At 39.7% G+C, this 24,572-nt stretch overlaps 1 protein-coding gene across 1 annotated transcript in view; it reads left to right on the plus strand.

The window, feature by feature from the left end:
• Positions 1–24,572, plus strand: part of Kif3a (kinesin family member 3A) — a 45,245-nt gene that overhangs the window by 10,074 nt on the left and 10,599 nt on the right. Inside the window, exons 3-10 of the mRNA XM_042688846.1 lie at positions 959–1,103; positions 1,224–1,308; positions 2,390–2,495; positions 4,328–4,467; positions 5,981–6,178; positions 13,334–13,508; positions 15,711–15,809; positions 24,125–24,281. Of these exons, the coding sequence (XP_042544780.1) occupies positions 959–1,103; positions 1,224–1,308; positions 2,390–2,495; positions 4,328–4,467; positions 5,981–6,178; positions 13,334–13,508; positions 15,711–15,809; positions 24,125–24,281 (1,105 nt within the window). The remainder of the gene's footprint in view (positions 1–958; positions 1,104–1,223; positions 1,309–2,389; positions 2,496–4,327; positions 4,468–5,980; positions 6,179–13,333; positions 13,509–15,710; positions 15,810–24,124; positions 24,282–24,572) is intronic.

The following is a 24,572-nucleotide window of genomic DNA, read 5'->3' on the forward strand; positions in this document are numbered from 1 at the left end:
AGTCACTGGCCTCAGCTTGCTTCATGTATGTTCACCTCTTCTGGTTTCAGCTGGGAAGGTTAACTGAGTCACGATACTCCCACCTTGCTTCAAGTAGAAGTGTTAATGGTTTAATTTTGAGTTAACAGAATTAAGGGGTCTTTTTTGGGCTTGCTCTTTCTGTGTGTCTCTGTGTCTCTCTCTCTCTTCTCTTTCTGTACATAGAGAATGTATATAGAGAAAGGCTATGTGTGTGTGTGACTGTGCATATGTATGTATATATATCTTCCTCTGTGTCTCTTCCCCACTACCCATTACCTACATACGCTAGGTCAGCATTCTACCACCTGGTGTTTTGCTGGTTAAGTGGAGATGGAGTTTCACAGACTGTTCTGCCTGGCTGGCTTCAAACTGTAGTCCTCTAGGTCTCAGTCTCCTGAGTAGCTAGGATTATATGCATGACTCACTAGTGTCTGTGACTCTGCTTTTTTTTAACAGTGATGTTTATGTAGCACAGAGTGTATATTGTACATGTTGATAGTAAAAATGAGATTTGTACATTGTATAACTACTTAATAAAAATTTAAAAGTGAGATTTGTAACAGAACAAAGTTTGAATTCAGGAGAAAAAATACATCACAGTGTTCAAAGGGTTTTTTTGTTTGTTTGTTTGTTTTTTGTTTTTGGTCCTAGGGCTTGAATTCAGGGCCTGGGTGCTGTCCCTGAGCATCTTTGTGCTCAAGGTTAACACTCTACCATTTGAGCCACAGTGCCACTTTTGGCTTTTGAGTGGGATAAGAGTCTCACTAGGACTTTTCTGCCTGGGTGGCTTCGAACCACAATCCTCAGATCTCAGCCCCCTGAGTCACTAGGATTATAGGCATGAGCCACCAGCACCCAGCTAAAGGAATTAATTTTGACAGCTATTGTTCTATACCATTTGAATCTAACAGTGACTGAGTCTTTGCCTCATTTTCAGGGACTATTTTTGCATATGGACAAACTGGGACAGGCAAAACTTTTACTATGGAAGGTGTTCGAGCTGTTCCTGAACTTAGAGGAATTATTCCCAATTCATTTGCTCACATATTTGGTCATATTGCCAAAGCAGAAGGAGATACCAGGTAAAAGAATATTTTTATTTTCTAATATTAAGATATATAAATATTGGAAAGCAGTACAAGTATAAGCAAGCTGTTCTTATAAATATTTTACTCTTATGTGCTAAAATATTTTATATATAGATTCTTGGTTCGAGTGTCATATTTGGAAATCTATAATGAAGAAGTTCGTGACCTTTTGGGCAAGGATCAGACACAGAGATTAGAGGTAAGGAAATTGAAATTGGAGTACTTTCCAAAGCAATTATGTCCTCTTTGTACAGAAAGTACTTTTAATATTTTAAATAGCCTTATACACATATCATCTTGCAAGCACAGGCATATCTGGAGTAAACCACTGAAGGCATACTGCTGAGTCAGTTGATAAATGAGTGGTAAATTTGGTAGATGTTCCCAAATTTTTAGAATTTTAAGATATAAGACAAAGATGACCTTTAAAACAGTATTGGAGCCGGGCACTGGTGGCTCACGCCTATAATCCTAGCTACTCAGGAGGCTGAGATCTGAGGACCATGGTTCAAAGCTGACTTGGGCAGGAAAATGCGTGAGACTCTTATCTCCAGATAACCACCAGAAAACCGGAAATGGCACTGTGGCTCAAGTGATAGTGTGCTAGCCTTGAGCTGAAGAGTACCCAAGCCCAGAGTTCAAGTACCACCATCAACAGAACAAAACAAAAAAAAACAATATTGGAATTGCACTGGAAGTGGTAATGATATATATTTCCCTGGCTTATTGCCAACATTAACAAATTTAAAAGACTATTAAAGTCAATGCCTGACATATAGTATACTTATTGGTAAATGTTAGCATTTTTCTTTTGAGTTTAAATGCATTCGATAGTAAAATAATGTACTTGTAATATTTTTTACATACATCATTAAAACATTGATATGCTAGCCCAGGCACCAGTCAATGGCTCACGCCTGTCATCCTAGCTACTCAGGAGGCTGAGATTTGAGGATCATGGTTTAATGTCAGCCTGGAAGGAAAGTAAGTCTGTGAGAGTCTCATCTCCAATTAAGCAACAAAAAAGCCAGAAGAGCTGTGGCTCAAGTGGTAAAGTGCTAACCTTGAACGAAAAAGCTCAGGGACAGTGCCAAGGCCCTAATTTGTCATTGGCATATTTTCCCTGTAAATAATTACTTCCATGAGTATAGGTATGTTATCTATGTGTTCCTGACCATATTGTCACAATCTTACAGAAACAGTAGATGCTCAGTAAATAACTATGGAAGAATTACAATACAAATGTGAACTCTTACTTGTGTGTGTATTTTTTTTTTTAGGTTAAAGAAAGGCCTGATGTGGGAGTTTATATCAAAGATTTATCAGCTTATGTGGTAAATAATGCTGATGATATGGATAGAATTATGACATTAGGCCACAAAAACCGTAAGTGTAATGCCTACTTATGATTAAACATCCCTATGTTCAGTAGGCTGATTGCAAAGCAAAGCAACTATAGCACTTTGCACCATAGACACTGAATGGTCGGTGTTTTGAAAATGCTATCTCTTTATTTACTATGAAGGGAGCATATATAAATGAAAGATTGCTTCCAGACAGAACAAAATGTTGTTTCTTCTTAATAATGGCATTTTTTAAAATTCATATTTGCTATCTCTATTATATATATCTCTATATATTATAACTATATAATATAGATAAAATAGAAAGCACTTGGTAAGTGGTAAAATGTTTATGCTAAGTGCTTTATAAGACTCTCCTTTAAGCTTCACCATAATTTGTGAAGATATTTAAGTCGTGTGTGTGTGTGTGTGTGTGTGTGTGTGTGTGTGTGTGTGTGTGTGTGTGTGTGTGTGTGTGTGTGTGTGTGTGTGTGTGTGTGTGTGTGTGTGTGTGTGTGTGTGTGTGTGTGTGTGTGTGTGTGTGTGTGTGTGTGTGTTGGTCCTGGGGCTTGAACTCAGGGCCTGGGCACTTTCCCTGAGCTTTTGCTTAAGGCTAGCACTCTACCACTTAAGCCACAAATTCCACTTGTGGCTTTTTAGTAGTTAATTGAACATAATAAGAGTCTCACAGAATTTCCTGCTGGGGCTGGCTTGAACTGTGATCCTTGTATCTCAGCCTCCTGGGTAGTCAGGAAAACAGACTTGAGCACTGGTGCCTGGCTTAGTCCTACTTTTTGAATGAGGAAACATTTAAAGTAACTTGTTGCCAGGCACAATCTCAAATTAACCAGGAAAAAGCCAGAAGTGGCGCTGTGGCTCCAGTAGTAGAGTGCCAGCTTGAGTAAGTATGCTGAGGAACAATGCTGAATTCAGGCCCCAGTATCGGCTCTCTCTTTCTATCCCCACATAACTTGTCTTACGTGTGTGTGTGTGTGTGTGTGTGTGTGTGTGTGTACATACACATACACATATACATACAAAAAATGTGTCTTATTTGGAAATAAGAGACTCAGGGCTTTCCTGCATGGACTAACTTTGAACTGTGATTCTCAGATTTCATCCTCTTTAGTAGCTAGGATTACAGGTGAGAGCCTCTGGTGCTTAGCTTGTATGTTTCTGTTTTTGTGTATAGTTTTATTTTATTTTTATTTATTTATTTATTTTTTGGTCGGCCGTGGGGCTTGAACTCTGGGCCTGGGCGCTGTCCCTCAGCTCTTCAGCTCAAGGCGAGCGCTCTACCACTTGAGCTACAGCGCCACTTCCAGTTTTCTGGTGGTTTATTGGAGATAGGAGTCTCACGGTCTCTCCTGCCCGGGCTGGCTTTGAACTGCGATCCTCAGATCTCAGCCTCCTGAGTAGCTAGGATTATAGGCGTGAGCCACCACCGCCCGGCTGTGTATAGTTTTAAAGAGAGATGGTTCTACCATGTTGCCCCCAGCTAGCCTTGAACTTCTGACCTCAGCCATCCTCTTCCCCAGAGCCTCCCTGGTAGCTAGGACTGCAGGTGTTTATCACTATACCCAGCCTTGTAAATTATTTGTTATTAGACACTAATATTTGAGATTGAAATTAAGTACTTTGTATAAAATAATGTATCTGAGGACCATTACTAATTCTTTTATTATCAGCATAAATTAAGGGAGGGATTTCATATGGCTAAATCTACCTGTGGTTTTATGGTTTAACCATGATCTCTGGCATTGACTGTGAAAAAAGTTAAGTATTTTAAGTATAAGTATTTTAAGTATTGTGAATATTTGATGGATATGCAAGGCTCGCTGTTGTAATTTTAAGGGGTTCCTTTCGTTATTAAAGGTTCGGTTGGTGCAACTAATATGAATGAACACAGTTCTCGCTCCCATGCCATCTTTACAATTACCATCGAATGTAGTGAGAAGGGCGCCGATGGGAACATGCACGTCAGGATGGGCAAGCTCCATCTTGTAGACCTTGCTGTAAGTAACAGGGTCTTACTTAAGGAAGATTGCTTCTGGTGATCCATTTATCTCTTAAGTAAATAGAAGATAAAGTATAGAGGTGTGACTTACATTGTTATTCTCTCTCTTTCACTTATGTATTAGAGGCTATTTCAAGTACACGGGAAAGTAAATGGGAGGGCTTAGGTGGTTCTTACGTGTAATCCTAGCTACTCAGGAGATCTGAGGATTGAGGATCACAGTTCAAAGCCAGCCCAGGCAGGAAAGTTCATAAGACTCTTATCTCCAGTTAACCAACAGAAAACCAGAAGTGGCACTGTAGCTCAAGTGGTAGAGTGTTAGCCTTGAGCTGAAGCCTCAGGGCCAGAGTTCAAGCCCCACGACTGACCAAAAAAAAAGTAAATGGTCAATCTCCTTTCATTTATTCTCCCCTACTTCTTCTCTTCCTTTGTTACTTTTTTTTTTTTTTTGGGTCCGGTCATAGGGCCTGAACTCTGGGCCTGGGCACTGTCCCTCAGCTCTTCAGCTCAAGGCTAGCGCTCTACCACTTGAGCCACAGCTCCACTTCTGGCTTTTTTCTTTCTGCTTATGTGGTGCTGAGGAATCGAACCCAGGGCCTCAGGCATGCAAGGCAAGTGCTCTACCACTGAGCCACCTTCCTAACCCCTTCCTTTGTTATTTCAAAGCAAAGTCCAGACATCACATTTGATACCTTACTGTTAAATTACTTTTGTAAAAATGTTCAGAAAGAACTGAGTGCTGGTGGCACATGCCTATAATTCTAGTTACTTGGAGGCTGATTACTGAAGATTGTGCTTCAAAACCAGCCTGGGCAGGAAATGCTGTGAGATTCTTATCTCCAATAAACTACCAGAAAAACGAAGTGGCGCTGTGGCTCAAGTGGTAGAGCGCTAGCCTTGGCTGAAGAACTGAGGGACAGCGCCCAAGTCCAGAGTTTAAGCTCCACAACCAACAACAACAAAAAATCTTTGGAAAGAATATTCTGCTGCTTGGGCTGGGAAGGTGGCTCAGTGGTAGAACGCTTGCCTTGCATGCCTGAGGCCCTCGGTTCGATTCCTCAGCACCACATAAGCAAAAAGAAAAAAGCCGGAAGTGGTGCTGTGGCTCAAGTGGTAGAGTGCTAGCCTTGAGCTGAAGAGCTGAGGGACAGTGCCCGGGCCCAGAGTTCAGGCCCCACGACTGGACCCCCCCCCCAAAAAAAAAAAAAGAATATTCTGCTGTTTGGCACTTGTGGCTTATAACCTACAATCCTAGCTACTCATGAAGCTGAGATCTGAGGATCATGTTTGAAACCAGTCCGGGCAAAAAAGTCCATGAGTCTCTGATCTTCACTTAGACACCAAAAAGCTTGAAGTGAAGCTATGGCTCAAATGTTAGAGCACTAGCCTTGTTCACAAAAGCTAACATACAGCACTCAGGTGCTTAGTTCAAGCTTCAGGACCCAATACACACACACAGATACACACATGAATATTCTGTTGTTTTTTCAGTTTTATCTCTTTATTTCTAGGGTTCAGAAAGACAAGCAAAAACTGGAGCTACTGGGCAGCGCTTAAAAGAAGCTACAAAAATCAATCTTTCTCTTTCCACGCTGGGTAATGTGATTTCTGCTTTGGTAGATGGCAAAAGCACTCACGTGCCTTATCGTAATTCTAAATTGACTCGTCTTCTTCAGGATTCCTTAGGCGGAAACTCAAAAACCATGATGGTAAGACTTAATTCATGGTATTGTTCATTTCAGGCAAATTTAAGATTCTAATTTATGCCCATACTAATGTGAATAACAGTTATGTTGTATTACAAAAAGAGAGCCACAAATCAAAAGAGTAAAATAATCAATTTTTTTTTTTTTTTTTTTTTTTATTTTATTTTTTTATTGTAAAGCTACTATACAGAGGGTCACAGTTACATGAGTGAGGTTATGAGTACACTTCCTCTTGAACATTGTTACCCCCTCCATTGTTTTCCCCCTACCATCCCCTCCCTCCCTCCCTTCCCCGAGGTTCTTTTTTTTTTTTTTTTTTTTTTTTGATTGTGATTAAATGATTACATAATTTCAAAGTCACAAGTTCATTCTAACTTCCCTGGAGCAAATTGTCTACCACAGTCTGTAATATATAACAGTGTTCACATGTTATATACCATATTTGTGATCAGCAGCATGAGGATATTTAGTAGTGGTTCAACCAGATGAGCGGGAGTTCTTTGTTTCTTAAGTCCTGTTAGTTTTGTCGTATCACCTAACCTTTTGGATTTAGCATCCACTTATGAGGGAGACCATGTACCGTTTGTCTCTTCGTTCTTGGCTTACCTCGCTCAACATGATTCCTTCTAGCTCCATCCATTTCCCTGCAAATGCCATTATTTTGTCATTTCTAATGGCTGCATAATATTCCATTGTGTATAGATACCACAATTTTTGGATCCATTCATCTGTGGTGGGGCACCTAGGTTGTTTCCATATCCTAGCTATTGCGAACAGTGCTGCAATAAACATGGAGGTGCACGTGTCCTTGTATATTGGTTCCTGTTGTTCAGGGTAGATGCCTAGAAGTGGTATGACTGGGTCGTAAGGGAGGTCAATCTTTAGCTTTCTAAGGACCCTCCAGACTGCTTTCCAAAGTGGTTGTATAAGTGTATATTCCCACCAGCAGTGTAATAGGGTTCCTCTTTCTCCACATCCCCTCCAGCATTTGTCGTTGGCTGATTTGTGGATGTGGGACATTCTGACTGGGGTAAGGTGGTATCTCAGGGTTGTCTTTATTTGCATTTCCTTCACCACCAGGGATGATGAACATTTCCTCATGTGTTTCTTTGCCATTTTTATTTCTTCATTTGAGAAGTCCCTCTTTAGTTCCCTTGCCCATTTAGTAATTGGTTTGTTAGGTTTGGGAGGGATTAGTTTCTTGAGTTCCCTGTATATACAGGATGTTAACCCCTTGTCTGATATATTGCTGGTAAATATTTTTTCCCAATTAGTTGGTTGTCTTTCTAGCTTAGTTGCGATAGATTTAGCTGTGCAGAAGCTTTTTATTTTAAGGTAGTCCCATTTGTCGAGTCTCTCTCCAACTTGTTGTGACCCTGGGACTCTGTTCAGGAAGTTCCTTCCTGTGCCTATTAGTTCAAGTGTCTCTCCTACTCTGTCCTGCAGTAGTTTCAGAGATTCAGGTTTAATGTTAAGGTCTTTAATCCATTTTGAGTTGATGTTGGTGCATGGTGATAGGCTGGGGTCCACTTTTAGTTTTCTGCATGTGGCTGCCCAGTTTTCCCAGCACCAGCGGTTGAAGAGGCTGTGTTTCTTCCATTGTATGTCTTTGGCTCCTTTGTCGAATATCAGCTGGCTGTAGGCCTGTGGATTTATATCTGGATCTTCTATTCTGTTCCATTGGTCTTCGGGTCTGTTTTTGTGCCAGTACCATGCTGTCTTTGTGATTATAGCTCTGTAGTAGAGTTTGAAGTTCGGCATGGATAGCCCTCCCATATTGTCTTTATCCCCTAGAATTGTTTTGGCTATTCTAGGTCTTTTGTTGTTCCATATAAATTTTTGGACTGTTTTCTGTATTTCAGTGATGTACGTCATTGGGATTTTAATAGGAATTGCATTGAATTTGTATATTAATTTTGGAAGTATCACCATCTTTACTATATTAAGTCGGCCTATCCAGGAGCATGGGAGGTCTTTCCATTTCCTAGTGTCTTCTGCAATTTCTTTCTTTAACTTTTTATAGTTCTCATTAAATAGTTCTTTTACATCTTTGGTTAGGTTAATTCCTAAATATTTTATTTTTTGGGAGGTTATTGTGAATGGGGTTGCTCCCTTTATTTCCCTCTCTTCCTGTGCGTTATCAGTGTATAGGAAGGCAACTGATTTTTGTGGGTTTATTTTGTATCCTGCTATTTTGCCGAAGTGACTTATGATTTCTAAAAGTTTGGGGATGGAGTTTTTGGGATCGTGGAGGTATAGTATCATGTCGTCTGCAAAAAGGGATAGTTTCACTTCTTCTTTCCCTATGCGGATCCCTTTAATGTCTTTTTCTTGCCTTATTGCCCTGGCTAAGGGTTCTAGGACTATGTTGAAGAGGAGTGGAGACAGTGGACATCCTTGCCTTGTTCCTGTTTTTAGGAGGATTGGTTGTAGCTTTTCCCCATTAAGTATAATATTGGCTATTGGTCTGTCATAAATGGCTTTTATTGTTTTTAGAAATGTTCCTTCTATTCCTATTTTCTCCAGAGCTTTTAGCATGAATGAATGTTGAATTTTATCAAAGGCCTTTTCTGCATCTGTGGCGATAATCATGTGATTCTTGACCTTGGCTCTGTTGATATGCTGGATTACATTTATTGACTTACGTATGTTAAACCATCCCTGTGTCTCTGGGATGAAGCCTACCTGATCATAGTGTATTATTTTTTTTATGTGTTTCTGGATTCTGTTAGCTAGAATCTTGTTAAGGATCTTTGCATCTGTGTTCATCAAGGAGATTGGCCTGTAATTCTCCTTTTTGGTTGGGTCTTTGCCTGGTTTGGGGATGAGTGTGATATTGGCTTCGTAGAATGAGTTTGGGATAGCTCCCTCCTTCTCTGTTTCTCTGAAGAGCTTGAGGAGTATGGGTATTAGTTCTTCTTTAAAGGTCTTATAGAATTCTGCTGTGAATCCATCTGGTCCTGGGCTTTTTTTTGTTGGAAGACTTTTGATAGCTTCCTGTATCTCATTATAGGATATTGGCTTATTTAATTGGTTAACTTCTTCTTTGCTCAGTTTGGGTAACTTGTATTTCTCTAAAAATGCATCCATTTCCGCCAGATTTTCTTCCTTTAGAGAGTATAGCTTTTGAAAGTAGTCTGTTAGAATTGTTTGGATATCTTGGGTACGTGTTGTGATGTTTCCCGTGGCATCCCTAATCCTATTAATATGGGTTTCCTCTCTTCTTTTTTTAATTAATCTTGCCAACGGGCCATCAATTTTGTTTATTTTTTCAAAGAACCAGCTTTTTGTTTGGTTTATTTTGGTTATGGTTTTCTGATTTTCTAATTGGTTAATCTCTGCTCTCAATTTGGTTATCTGGCTTCGTCTAGTAGCTTTAGGTCCCATTTTTTCTTGTTTTTCTAGCTGTTTTAGTTGCAACATGAGATTATTTACTTGGTCTGTCTCCATTCTCTTGATGTGGGCACTGAGGGCAATAAATTTGCCCCTCAGGACTGCTTTTGCTGTGTCCCACAAGTTTCTTTGTGAGGTGTTTTCATTTTCATTGAGTTCTAGGAAATGCTTTATTTCTTCTCTGATCTCTTCTGTTACCCAGGCCTTGTTAAGGAGTGTGCTGTTCAATTTCCATGTATTAGAGAAATTTCTGCGGTATGCTTTGTTATTGAGAGCTAGCTTGATTCCACTGTGGTCAGATAGGATACAGGGGATTATGTCGATCCCTTTGTATTTGCTTAAGTTCCTTGAATGAACTATGATATGGTCTATTTTGGAGAAAGTTCCATGAGCTGCTGAGAAGAATGTGTACTGTGTTGTTTTAGGGTGAAATACTCGGTAGATGTCAGTTAATTCCGCTTGAAGTATGGCCTCACTTAATTCGGTAGCTTCTTTGCCAATCCTCTGGTTGGTAGACCTGTCCTTTGGTGAGAGTGGCGTGTTAAAGTCTCCTAGTATTATCGTATTGGGATCTATTTTATTCTGTAAGTTTGAGAGCATTTGTTTAACATATCTGGGTGCACCGATATTTGGGGCATATAAGTTGATGATGGTTATATCCTCCTCTTGGATTGTTCCCTTTATTAATATGTAATGTCCGTCCTTGTCTTTCTGTACTGATTTTAATGAAAAGTTTATTTTGTCAGATATCAGGATAGCTACACCTGCTTTCTTATTGGGGGAATTTGATTGGTAGATCCTTTTCCACCCCTTCACTCTGAGTTTGTTTGTATGTTTGGCTGAGAGGTGGGTCTCCTGAAGGCAACAGATGGATGGGTCTTGTTTTCTGATCCAGTCCTCAGTTCGTTTTCTTTTAATTGGCGAATTCAGCCCATTTATATTAAGAGAAAGTATAGAGAGATGCATTGTTGTCCCTGCCATTCCGTTTTCCTAAGTTTTTCTTCTTTCCTTTCCTCCTGTGCTTGCTCAGTTAGACTTTGAGTAATGCCTGTTTGGGGCAGGTCCCAGTTCCTGGTTGCTTTCTTCAGGTTGTGTCCCCCCTCTTAGAATTCTTTGTAATGCTGGCTTAATGTTTATGTATTCATTTAGTTTTTCTTTGCTATTAAAAGTTTTCAGTTCTCCATCGAATGTGAATGCTAGCTTTGCCGGGTATATCAGTCTGGGTTGGCAGTTATTGGCTCTCAGGGCTCGTATGGTGCTTTCCCAGGCTTTTCTTGCATTCATTGTTTGTGTGGAGAGATCTGCAGTGATTCTAATTTTTTTCCCGTTGTAGTATAGCTCCTTCTTCATTTTTGCTGCATGCAGGATTGTTTCCTTATTATTCAGATCCATCATTGTTACTATTATGTGCCTAGAAGTGTTTCTCCTGGGATCTTGCTTGTTGGGTGTTCGATAAGCTTTTGTGATGTAGTTAAGATGGTCGTTTTTGAGGTGGGGAAAATTTTCATTGACTATCTTGTTAAATAGGTGTTGCATTCCCTTGCTCTGGAATTCCTCACCTTCGTCCACTCCGATTATGCGAAGGTTAAATTTTTTAGCATTATCTGCTTGCTCTTGAATTTCCCTTTGGTTTAATTTGAGTGATTTTTCCATATCTGTCACTTTTTGGTCCAGTTGGTGTATTCTGTCTTCTGTATCTGACACTCTACCTTCCATTTCATTCACTCTGTTGACCGTGGCTTCTATTGTGGTTTGCATGGTGGAAATGGATCCCTTTATGGATTCAATGTTGGTTCTCAGAGTACTGATCTCACCTCTCAATGAGGTGATATCAGTATGCATTACCTCTAATTTGGCGTTTATCTCACTTCTTACTGAGGTTTGTGCAGCTTCTATTTTTGCATCCAATTTTTGTTTGATATCCTGTATATCTTTTGATAGTTCATCCTTGTGCTCTTTCAATTTCTGATCCATTTCTCGCTTTATTTCTTGAGTCATTGCCTCCAGCAACCCTTGGATGTAGTTTTTGTCTTCCATTCCTGCTTTGCTCCCACTGGGGCTCTCCCCTGCGTGGCTGCTGGCTTTTGAGGTGAGCTTGCTGTCCTGGGTAGTGGTAAACCTTGTGATTTTTCTCTGTGATTTTCGCATGGGGGTTCAGGAGACTGCTCTTCAATCTTGTTTTGGTGTGTCTGTCTTTGCTTGGTTGCTGATTCTGTATTGGTAGAGAGAGTCTGTGTCTGATCTGGATTCTGTTGGGAGCCTATTTCCAGCTGCTATTCACTTAGGATTCTCAGCTCTCTGCTGTAGCAATTCCCGCCTTTGGAAGGGTTGAGCAGCCTAGACTGCTTGTGTTTGCTCCTGCGGGTGCTCTTGGGAAGATCAGATGCTCTGGATGCACTCTCCCAAATACTGGAGTCTGCTATGGGCTCCTGATGTGTTTTTGTTTGTTTGTTTTGGGCTGGTTGTGGGCTTGAACTCTAGGTTTGGGTGCTGTCCCTCAGCTCTTCAGCTCAGGGCTGGCACCCTACCATTTGAGCCACAGCCCCACTTCTGACCCTTTTTGCTTTGTTCAGGCGCCGGTCCCCTGGCCTGGTTCCGGCCCCAGCCTGGAGCGCGCTCGTTAGGCCTGTGCTAATGTGTATACCACCTTGGTTATGCAGCCTGGAGGACACAGTTCAAATTTCTTCTACTGTTGGTAGTCTTGACCCAGGGGCACTGTTCCTGGCTTGAGCATTTAAGCTCCCTTCCCGGGGCGCTCTTGCTCTGGCCTGGCCAGCAGAGTGTGCTCCACCGGCTGGTGGGGCTCTCAAACAGTTCCCAGTTTTAGTGGGTCCTGTGGTCCGGGTGTTGGGGTAGGGAGTCTAGGTCAGGGTCTGGGGATTCCCTCCAGCTCTGGTCTCCCTTGATGGATTCCCTGTCCCCTGATGGGTACTCACCCTGTAGGTCGTCAGTTGTTGTTGCAGTCCGTCAGTTGTTGTTGCAGTCCGAGTTCAGTTGGGGTGGTTGCGGGCTGGGTTGGGCGGCCCCCCGCCGGGTCGTTGCGATCGCGATTGGGCGGGTGGTCTGCTGCTGGTGCCGGGCGGCTTTGGCGGGATGGAGCCTCTCCGCTCCGGTGGAGAGTGATGGGTGGGGTGGGATCCTCCTGGAGACTCCCGGCTGGTAGGTTTCTCTGTTCCTGACGATCCGCTGTTCTGCAATCCGGTACCTGGTGATCTGCAAGCAGCCCCCTGTGTCTCTGTGGCTCCGGCAGCCCCCGCCGGGCCGGCTGGCCGGCGGCTTGGCGCACTGCCGCGCGGCCAGTAAAGGTTGGGGGAGGGGTCTTCGCTCTTCTCTGTTCTGAAATTCTTCTTTTCCTCTCTTTCTTTTTTTGTTATTTTCCACCTCTGGTTTTTCTCTGAGTGTTCGTCTTTTTGTTGTTGTCGGTCTCTTGGGGAGATTAAAGGTTGGAACTCAAACTCTCTTTTTGGTTGGAGAGAGCTGTGGCGTTTCCCTACTGCCCCGTCGCCATCTTCAAAAGTCGGGGCTAGAACTTAAAATAATCAATTTTTAAAATGCTATTTTACCCTTTTGATTTGTGGCTCTCTCTTTTTGTAATATAGCATGTGTATTAGCCTTCAGTGTTGTCATTTAGAAACCTATGCAGCGAACATTCTTTTCAGAAAGGTCAAATTGCATGTGTATTTCTTCAAACATTGTTTTGATATACTTGTAAAGGTAGTATTAATTAATGGTAGCGTAAAGCTATCTGTATTTCTCATTTAACAGTGTGCAAATATTGGGCCAGCAGATTACAATTATGATGAAACTATCAGTACTTTACGGTATGCCAACCGTGCTAAGAATATTAAAAACAAAGCTAGAATTAATGAAGATCCAAAGGATGCTCTGCTTCGTCAGTTTCAGAAAGAAATAGAGGAATTGAAGAAAAAGCTTGAAGAAGGTAAGTTCTTTGTGAAGTATTAGTCTTAATGTCAGCTCACAATGTGTTGGCTGACCACAAAATGTTCCAACAGAAACCAGTATTAAATGCCCTTTGAGCTTCAATCATTGGTACTTAGAAGAATATCAAAATATCTGGGCTGGGGATGTAGCTCAGTGGTAGAGCACTTGTCTGGCATGTACAAGGGCTAAGTGTCAATCTCTAGCACTGAACAAAAAAAATAGAAAAAAAATCTAGAAAGTAACTTGGTACCTACATACTTTAACATTTTTGTTATGCTAAAGTAAGATAATACAGTATTTGTATATGTTAATAAAAAATGGGTTAAGCCAGGCGCCAGTGGCTCTTACCTTGTAACCCTAGCTACTCAGGAGGTTGAGATCTGAGAATCACAGTTCAAAGCCTGCTTGGGCAGGAAAGTCTGTGAAGATTCTTATCTCCTATTAACTACCGAAACTACTGAGCTGAAGAGCTCAGGAACAGCACCCAGGCCCAGAGTTCAAGCCCCACAACCGACAAAAAAAATTTTTTTTATTAAAATTACTATTTTGATCCCCATAACCTTTTGTAGATTTTTATAATAATGAGTTTTTATTTGTGTATAAGAGCAAATTCTAGGCTGGGAATGTGGCTTAGTGGAAGAGTGCTTGCCTAGCATGCATGAAGCCCTGGGTTCGATTCCTCAGCACCACATAAATAGAAAAAACCAGGAGTGGCACTGTAGCTCAGTAGAGTGCTAGACTTGAGCAAAAGAGACTCAGGGACAGTGCCCAGGCCCTGAGTTCAAGCCCCAGGACTGGCCAAAACAACAACAACAACAACAAATTATATGTTTTTCAGAAGCAAATGACCAGAATTCTGCTTTGTGATTAATATATTACTATTGTTTGGAGTATAAGAAGGTATCAGACAGTTATGGGTAAATTACTTTGCTGCAAGTGAAATTGCATTTCATAGCTTTATACACTTAAAGGCTATGAAATACTTATGCTTTCATACTGAAATGCGAACGTGAAATTCTATTTTGGAAATTATTTTCTAAAATAGTGGTAGCAGGTTGGAAAGGTTTGTAAGTCTTCATGAGAGCAAGAACTTCCCAGTTCATTGGTAAGTACTGAGGCCCTCCTGGCACTGCCACGCGGGGTCATATGGGCTTCTGATGCTAGAGCCTCTGCAAGCCAGTGAAACAGAGACACCTACTGGCCTGTGTGGAAGCTGGTTGCATCATCAGGATCCAGAGATGCTGGCCTCTTCACAAATGCCTGGAGACCTCGCTGGTGCAATAAACTAGAGTAAGGTTATTGAAGAAAGGCAATGAGTGAACTGTATCTTAGATGATGAAATTCAGTGCTTTAAGTGTGACCACTAGGTGGTATTTATAGCCAATATAAGATTCTTAATTTCTCAGTTATGTTGGCTGTGTGTATTTGTGGAATCCATTTATTTTTCGTGTGTGTGTGTGTGTGTGTGTGTGTGTGTGTGTGTGTGTGTGCGTGTGTGTGTCCTGGGACTTGAACTTAGGGCCTGGGTGTTATCCCTGACTTTCTTTTGTTTCTTTTGATCAAGGCTAATGCTCTACCATTTCAGCCATAGCACCACTTCTGGCTTTTCTGGCTAGTTTATTGGAGATAAGAGTCTTATGGTCTTTCCCACCCAGGCTGGCTTTGAACCGCAATCTTCAGACCTCAGTCTCCTGAATAGTTAGGATTACAGGTGTGAGCCACTAGTGCCCAGTATGATTTGAAATTTTAAATTAAAACTTAACTTCTTTTTAGGGCGTTTAAAAAAAAATCTTTATTTTGGACTGGGAATGTGGCTTAGTGGTAGAATGTTTGCCCTGCCTGCGTGAAACCTGGGTTTGATTCCTCAGTACCAAATAAACAGAAAAAGTCAAAAGTAGCGCTGTGACTCAAGTGGTAGAGTGCTAGCCTGGAGCAAAAGAAGCTCGGGGACCATGCCCAGACCCTGAGTTCAAGCCCCAGGACTGGGGAAAAAAAATCTTTATTTTTAAATAAAGTCTCTGTATTTTTATCTCGTTCTCAGATTAGGTTATGTGATATACTACTTAGGAACATTTTAAAAAACATTTAAATTTATATTTGGGACAACAAAAATCTTAATGAAGAAAATCAATGCAGGCATTTTCTCAATAGCTAATGACACCATACAGACTAAAACGATTGTGTTAAATTTCTATCTAAGGGGAAGAAATATCAGGCTCTGATATCAGTGGGTCAGAAGAAGATGAAGACGAAGAAGGTGAACTTGGAGAAGATGGAGAGAAAAGGAAAAAGAGAAGGGGTAAGTTTTGTTTCATGTCATAACCAGTAGAAATTCACCAGGGTTGCTACCTAGTGCATGCTTTGCATTTTGCTGGTTTTAGTTATGGTAGCAACTTGAGCAGAGGATGTATGCCATATAACTATTTAGCTTTGCAGTGTTTTTATCTTATACTGATCTCTTTAGAAGTTGACTCAGTACCATATGGTGTGGGTTTTGTTTTGTGTTTTGAAATTTCAAATAATAAATTTGAATGAGGATTAGATGATTTACTATAATAATCAAATGTGCTCTCATGCTTACCCTATTATGGGCTATGTGTTAACAGGTATGATAAAACCTGTTGTGCTAAAAGATGTTGATAACTTGCAAAAGAGAAGGATATATTGTGTCAGCCTACATTTCCAACCTTTTACCCTAAGTATTTATTTCAGAACTCTCTTCCATTCATGTAGATCATTGTTTTCAAGCTGGTGCATATTTGCTTGTCTTATCTAAATGATCTTATTGAACATAAGCCCATCACTGCTTGATCAGAAGCCCCAAATGTAAAAACTGTAGATTTTCTTTATATTCAAAAGATAGGAAAAGTGTGCTTTAGAGCAGGAGTTTGCAAAATACAAATCTAGCCGAAACCTGTTTTTATCCATGAAATTAAAATAGCCACGTCCATTTGTTTACCTATGTCTGTGGCTACTCTCACAAAAGCCAAAAACACTAGCTATCCTGTTGCAGGAACCATTTGCAGATCTCTGGCTGAGAGAAATGAATTTATGTTCATACCTAGTTTTTCATAGAGTACACTGGCCTTCTCAAAGGTAGTACAGATAGTGGAATTATGAAAAATAAAATTTTAAGCAGAAAAAGTGTGTCTTTTTAATATTGAAAGGTAACATGCTTTCCTTCTAGGTTGAGAAATTTAAAAATTTTCAGTGAGCCTTTGCTGTCAAACTTTAAACTTAAATACTTACATTTGACAGTTTGATTTATTGAGGAGAGAGAGGAAAATTGGAGTTACATCATCTTGTTCAGGGGCAATTTATCAATACTACAACATTCATTACGTTTGACTTGGAGTTTTCAAACTTTGACCCTTTATCTTATTAGAGAGATTTAGATCTCACTAAATGACTTATTTCCTTTTTAATTCTCTCCACTTCACCTCTGAATAATTATGTTTAGTTGAGTCATAGTATTTGTCCACTATGCATCTAAAGAAACTCAGTTTCTAATTTCTCCATATAGCTTTATGAAGTAATGAATATAGATAGATGGACTGCTCCCAAGACTGATTTTAAGGGAAAGTGAATTTTGATTCTTGAATACAAAGCTTGATTGGCAGCTGGACATCAGTGGCTCATGCCTGTAATCCTAGCTACCTAAGGGGCTAAGATCTGAGGATCTTGGTTCAAAGCCACCTGGGCAGGAAAGTCTGTGGAACTCTTACCTCTGATTAGCCACCAAAAAAGGAGGAGGAGGAGGAGGAAGAAGAAGAAGAAGAGGACGAGGAGGAGGAGGAGGAGGAGCAGGAGGAGGAGCAGCAGCAGCAGCAGCAGCTAGAAGTGGAGCTGTGGCTCAAGTGGTAGAACACTAACTTTGAGCCAAAAAAAAAAAAAGCTCAGGAATAGAGCCCAAGACCAATCCGCCGCCCCCTAAAAAATGTGATTGTTCTTTAAAATTCCTTCTCCAGAACTGAATTTTTCTCTGTATGTGTGTTCATGTTCTTGTCTCCTCTCTCTTTGGTTTCCGTTGGGCTCACTTCTTTGTCTTCCAGGCAGTAGCAGCAGCAGTAGTTCAGACTCCACATGTTCTGTCATAGAGAAACCTCTGGATAAGTTCTTGCCTAGTGAGTGGTAGCTCTTCAATTCTCTAACAGAGCTTGGGCTTTTCCATAATCCATGGGCTTCATTTGAGAAATGCTACACCGCTGCCTGTCATTTTGACGAATACATGTTGGACGTCCCAGTAGAACAAAGCATGTGACAACTCCCCACCCCTTTCATTGCTTCCTGTTAACCATAATTGTTGAAACATATGCTTGAGCTTATGTTTGAGACAATGGAAGAGAGATTCATGCTTCTGCAGTTGAGATAATGTAAAGAGAGTTAGTAAGCTGTATGAAAGAATATTTCTTATTTTTTATTTGTGCTAAACATTTTTAATTCTGGTCAGTACAAAGGATATTCAACAACAGATCCTGAATGTCTAAAAGTACAAATTACATTTCGTGGTACATCTGTGCCCAACACAGGGTACAGTTAGAAACATTTTACATCTTGGTGTCCACTTCTTAGCAGTGGCTTAAGATCGATGCTCCTAAAGATGTGAAGTTTCTAGCAAGGAAATATCAATTGAATAGTATTTTATTTCAAATGGACATTTATCCTTATTTCTGACTTACCTGATTTAAAAATTGTCTAAGATGTGATTAGAACTCACAATCACATGAAGAAATTTACAATGAATCTATCTAGATGTTCTTCAAACATAAAGGATTTTTTTTCTTGTACACCTCAATTAAGTTGAAATTACTTAATTTTATTTATCAGTATTTTATTTACAGAAGAAAAGGGAGATGATGCTTTTTTCTACCAGTTTGCAGCTTACTGTCTTTTACAGCATTATCTATGTATTCACCTTCTCCAAAACTAATTAAAAAAATGTTTACTGTTCTTACTGTTTTAGCTTTCTAGAAGAAGAATTTCAAGAATATTAAAACTTTTTGTCTACTGATAATTCTTAAGCAAGTTTCCAAAACAATTCATTTCAAAGGATAATCTGCATTATATATGAAATTGCTGTAGAGACCCGGTAGAGGTGCAGTTTTGTAGACTGAAATGTGAGGAATGTCTGTCTGAGTATGAAGCATTGTAACTCATTTTCCTATTTTAAAGCTTACCACTTTGAGAAGGTAGTTATGTGAAAGTAGGCTATCAATTCAAGAAAATTTAACTGCTCTTCACATGTCCAGCATATAACCTTTTATTGGTGGTGACACGGATGTGTTGGTGAAGAGGTGGTTGTCCCAGCATGTGGTTGCTGTATGTAGCTGTATGTAACTGTGTGTTCATACCCTTCCTGTAAATATATGAATGACCTTTTAGGTGTCCCTTGCTTGAATCATCACTTGTCATTTACTTTTATAGATTCATTGTTATAATTGCCCTTGAGAGTCTATTAATAGGTTGAATGTAAGTTTGTTATTATACAGGTGTACTTCATTTTATGTGTGTAACAAATGGTCTTTTATTCTGAAAAAAAAAATGCTTATAAATCAAATTGGAAAACTCAAATACTTTGTGAGCCAGCTGTCCTTAAAAATTCTTTGTTAAACTGGGTACCAGAGGCTCATGTATATAATCCTAGCTATTCAGGAGGCTGAGATCTGATCTGAGGATCATTGTTTGAAGCCAGCCCAGGTAGGAAAGTTTATGAGACTCTTATTTCCAATTACCCACCAAAAAATGCTGCAAGTGGAGCTGTGGCTCAAGTGGTAGAGCACCAATCTTGAGCAAAAAAAATTTTTTAAAAAGCTCAGGGATAGTGCCAAGACCTTGAGTTCAAGCCCCAGGAACGGCACCAAAAAAAAAAAAAATTCTTTGTTAAGTTGTTTTGTTAATCAAGTGATATTTAGTGCAAATTGCTATAAACTAATTTGTTCATGTAGTTGTTTCAAAATTTTACTGTTGGGCTTTCTTAAAATGGTGGACACCTGTAATGGATCTTTATGTTTGAAGAAACATTGAATTGGGAAATGAATTTGGAAATGAACAATGTGGATTTCGTTACTTTTAATTTACTAGTTTTTGATCTTGGCCTAATTCTCTGCTTTGCTGTCTTAGATGACTTGTCAGGTCTTCGCAGATTCCCAATTCCATGTCTGCCATTAGCATAACCACATGGTGCTGAGTTGCTCCATTTCCAGGGGTTGGGAGTCAGTGTAATCTCTACACTGAGTTATAATCTTAGACTTATCTTAACACTCTTGCTTAAATTCTACCTCTCACTGCATTGAATATGCTTTCTTTTTGTTTTTAAGTGAACGCTTTCAGTTTTGATAATGATTTGTTTTATTTCTATACTGACACTACAAAAGAATGCTATTATATACATTTTCTTTGTTTTACAAAGGAAATAATGTTTTCCTTTTTTTTCCCTCCTCATCTCTGTGCTCCTGTCTGCGATTTGCTTACCACTTCTTATTGCAAGATCAAGCAGGTTGGTGTGATTGATTTGCACTCCACTTGGTACAATTACTTACAAAGAACTTCACTAGCTAAGTACATAATGCTTTCAATTTTTAATTTTTTTTACAAGGTAAGTATTTATATTTTGTATTGTTAAAAACACTTTCAACTTTAAAATTTTGTTTTTTAAATTCTTACAGACTCATTAAATCAAATTCTGGAAATACAATTACAAATGTAATTTGACTTTCAAACACTTTCCTCCTTTTTTTTTTTTTTGATGGTTGTTGGGCTTGAACTCAGAACATGGGTGCTGTCCCTGAGCTCTCTTGCTCAATGCTAGTGCTCTACAACTTTGAGACACATCTCGACTTCTGTTTTTTGAGTGGCTAATTAGAGATAAGACTCTCATGGCCTGGGCTGGCTTTGAACCACAATCCTCAGATCTCAGGCTCCTGAGTAGCTAGGATTACAGGTGTGAGCCACCAGTACCCGGCCATTTTCCTCCATTTTTAAGAGTCAGGTGCCTGTTGCCTAATTCAGTTCTCACTCCCTTAAAGTTCCTCCCTGGCTCTCCCTTGGGAGTTAACCCTCACAGTTTTACTCAGCATAGGATAAAGAGCAAGTGAAGGATTTACTAATTCTATTTGGCTTGATTAAATACTCTGTGGCTCTTAACATTACCTCTTAGACTATATTTGTCTGAAATTTTGTGCTAAATTTTATCAGGTGGTTTTAGAAAATGAAGGATATTTTTTGTTTATGATTTTTTTCTTTACTGATTCATTTGATTGATATGAAGAGTTTGTTTGCTTGTCTTTTTTTTTTTTTTTTTTGTAGCAGATATTGAGACCAAGGGCCTTGTGTGTGCTTGGCAAGTGCTCTGCCACCAAGCCTTCCCTTTTTATCTTAAAAGAATACATATATTGCATCTGGGAAGGTGGGTGGCTCAGTGGTAGAGTGTTTACCTCACATGCATGGGGCCCTAGGTTTGATTCCTCAGCACCACATAAACAGAAAAAGCCGGAGGTGGCACTGTGGCTCAAATGGTAGACTGCTAGCCTTGAGGGCCCAGCCCAGAGTTCAAGGCCCACGACTAACAACAACAACAACAAAATACCTATGTGCTAGGCACCAGTGTAATCCTAGCTACTCAGGAGGCTGAGATCTGAGCATCGTGGTTAAAAGCCAGCCTGGGCAGGAAAGTCCATGAGACTCTTATCTTCAATTAACCATCGGAAAACTGGAAGTGGCGCTGTGGTTCAAGTGGTAGAGCATTCACCTTGAGCTGAAGAGCTAAGGGACAGCGCCCAAGCCCAGAGTTCAAGCCCCACAACTGACCAAAAAAAAAAAAAAAAAGTCAGGTGCCAGTGGCTCAAATCTGTAATACTAGCTATTTCAGAAGCTAAGATCTGAGGATCAAGGTTCAAAGCCAGCCTCGGCAGGAAATTCTGTGAGGTGAGACTCTAATATCCAATTAATCATCTAAAAGCTGGAAGTGGAGCTGTGACCTTGAGCTAAAAAAAGCTCAGGGACCTGAGTTCAAACCCAGGACCATAGTGGGGGCAAAAAAGAAAAAGCATGTACTCTGTTCTCTCATTTGAGGAATCAAAATCCTTTTAAGGTTGAGATGGCAGGTCCTCTTCTGCGCTCCCAGAGTGCAGAATTCTCCCTGAGTCCCTGTGCCCCTAGATTAAAGCATCCTGAGGATTCTAACAGGTCTTCCCTTCTGAAGGCTAAAGCTTCCGTCATCCAAGTGAACAAAGGATAAAAAACAAACCAACAAACAAGTGATTTTTAGGGATGCCTTGTTTTTACATGTCTGGGTAGGAAGTTGGTATATATTTAACTTAAAATGGTATTCAGAGACATAATAATTTGTCAGCATGATGTTGGCTGACATAGTAAATTACTTCAATAACATGTTACAACTACCCTAGCTACCTATTCATGTTGTCTTCATGAAGATAATAGGGTAGTAACATTTTTGCTGCTAAAGCATAAGTTTGGAAAAATTACCTGAATGGTTTTGCATTCCTAATGTAATTCATGGAATAAGTTAATTCATCAAGAGGCATGCATTTTTATATTTCTGCACATAAAATCTTTTTATTTTACTGCCTTTTAATGGATTTTGAAACTATGATTTTAGCTACTAACAAAACAAAACCCTAAAAGCCTAAAAGTGCTTGTATTCATATGTTGATCCCAGTATTTCCTCTGTCCTACTAATATTCCATATATATACAGATATGTATATGGATGAATGTTTCAGCATATTTTCCACTTTTCTTTAAATATATATATATATATATATATTTTTTTTTTTTTTTGGGGTCTGGTCGTGGGGCCTGAACTCTGGGCCTGGGCGCTGTCCCTCAGCTCTTCAGCTCAAGGCTAGTGCTCTACCACTTGAGCCACAGTGCCACTTCCGGCTTTTTTCTTTTTTCTTATGTGGTGCTGAGGAATCGAACCCAGGGCCTCAGGCATGCAAGGCAAGCGCACTACCACTGAGCCACCTTCCCAGCCCTCTTTAAATATTTTGTAACTCAGAGGTGGAAGCCTTTTAGCATGCATGTACTTTCTATAAATCTAAACTTACACTTTTCTCCTTCATATTTCTAAGAAATGGTATTATTTTCATTATTGTTATTTGACAGTATTGAGGTTTGAACTCAAAGCCTCACTCGTGCTAGGCAGATGTTCTGCCTCTTGAGACATTCTGTCAGCCTCTTTGGGAGTTGGTTAATTTTGAGATAGACTCTCATTTTGCATCTGGGCTGGCCTGGATTGTGATACTTCTTTTTTTTTCTTTTTTGGGGGGCAGGTCCTGGGCTTGAACTCAGGACCTGGGTGCTGTCCCCGAGCTCCTTGTATTCAAGGCTAGTGCTCTACCACTTGATCCACAGCTCCACTTCAGGCTGGATTGTGATTCTTCCATGCTTCTGCTCAACTACCACACCCAGCCATTGGTTGAGATGAAATCTTTGAACTTTTGTTTTCTTTTTTTGGCCTGCCTGGCCTTAAACAGTAGTCCCTTGATCTCTCCAAAAGCTGCTAGGATTACAGGCTTAAGCTAGCACATTCAGCAAGAAGTCATATTATGGATGGGAAATTCTTTCTAAGAATTCATTGACAATAGGAATTAACTCACTTGTAAGGATTATTTTTTTAGCAGTGTATTTCAAAAGGTTTAATACAAGGAACTGTGAACAATGAATCAATAGACTCACATCCGGACTTGGAATGCAATGAATCACACCATACCAAAGCATGAACCTGGATCAGTGCTTTTTACTCACTTTTTAGATTGTTTCGTGGCTTATGTTTTGTTTTAAAATTGTAGTTCTGTAGAAATGGAGGTAATCTCTTTTAAACCCTTAAGATTTCTTATATATTGTCTTAAGGAGTTTAATTGTTCCTTTCATGATTCCTGAAAGAGTATATTCATATGTATCTTCAAAATTATTTTTCAGGTATTTTTCTTTTTATCAGCAGAGGTTAGATTCTAGGCGGAGATATTAACAATTGAAGAAACCACTTGACTTTGTATTTAATTACCAGGAAAAACTAACCGAAAACTCACGTTGCAATTTTTTTTGCCTGTGTATTATTTTGGATACAAATTTGCTTTTTTTGCGGCTTTCCTATTAATTTTTTTCTTATTTTTCTGCACGATTATTTTGCTTCTCTTTCACTGATTTTTTTGTTGTTGTTCTTAAGTACTATTGCACCAAGTGGGCAACAGTTTGAACATATTTAGGATCATAATAAATAGAAATGAGAAATATTGTTTTAGGGGCTGGAAATGTGGCTTAGTGGTAGCATGCTTGCCTAGCATGCATGAAGCCCTGGGTTTGATTCCTCAGTACCACAGACATAGAAAAAGCTGCAAGTGGCACTGTAGCTCAAGTGGTAGAGTGCTAGCCTTGAGCAAAAGAAGTTTAGGGATAGTGCCCAGGCCTTGAGTTCAAGCCCCAGGCCTGGCCAAAAAAAAAGAAAGAAAGAAGAAAGAAAGAAAGAAAAAGGTAAACTACCTATTGGTTTTGTATAATTGCGTATAGACAGGCAGGTCTATATGGAAGATAATTTGTGTGTCTGAAACACTGAATGGATTTATTGATCATGGCAATTAAATGACTCAAATAGGTAAAAAGAAAGTTTCCCCAGATAAGATGGTTGAGATGCAAGCAAAAATTGACGAAGAGAGAAAAGCACTTGAAACAAAACTTGACATGGAAGAAGAAGAAAGAAACAAGGCTAGAGCTGAATTAGAGAAACGGGAAAAAGATCTTCTTAAAGCTCAGTGAGTATCGTTGAGTTGGGATGGATTTACAAATCTCCCTAGTGTCTTTTGTTGGATTTGTAAGTAGAAAATTGAATAATAGTTAAATGCTTGATAGTTGTCTCCAGTCATGGGTGCAAAGTCCAATGTACGTTGTACATTTCTAAACATTAAATCTGTTTTAACTAATCTCTGTGTGGGAGGGGAAAATACTCATGAGTTCAAATCATAGTTCAGTAATGAACTTAATAATACTACACAGTGGTATAATTTGATAGAGATGTCACATAAATTATATTGCTACTTTGAAAT

The sequence above is a fragment of the Dipodomys spectabilis genome, unplaced genomic scaffold, assembly GCF_019054845.1.
Source record: "Dipodomys spectabilis isolate Male_0828 unplaced genomic scaffold, ASM1905484v1 ptg000119l, whole genome shotgun sequence".
NCBI classification, from domain to species: Eukaryota; Metazoa; Chordata; class Mammalia; order Rodentia; family Heteromyidae; genus Dipodomys; species Dipodomys spectabilis.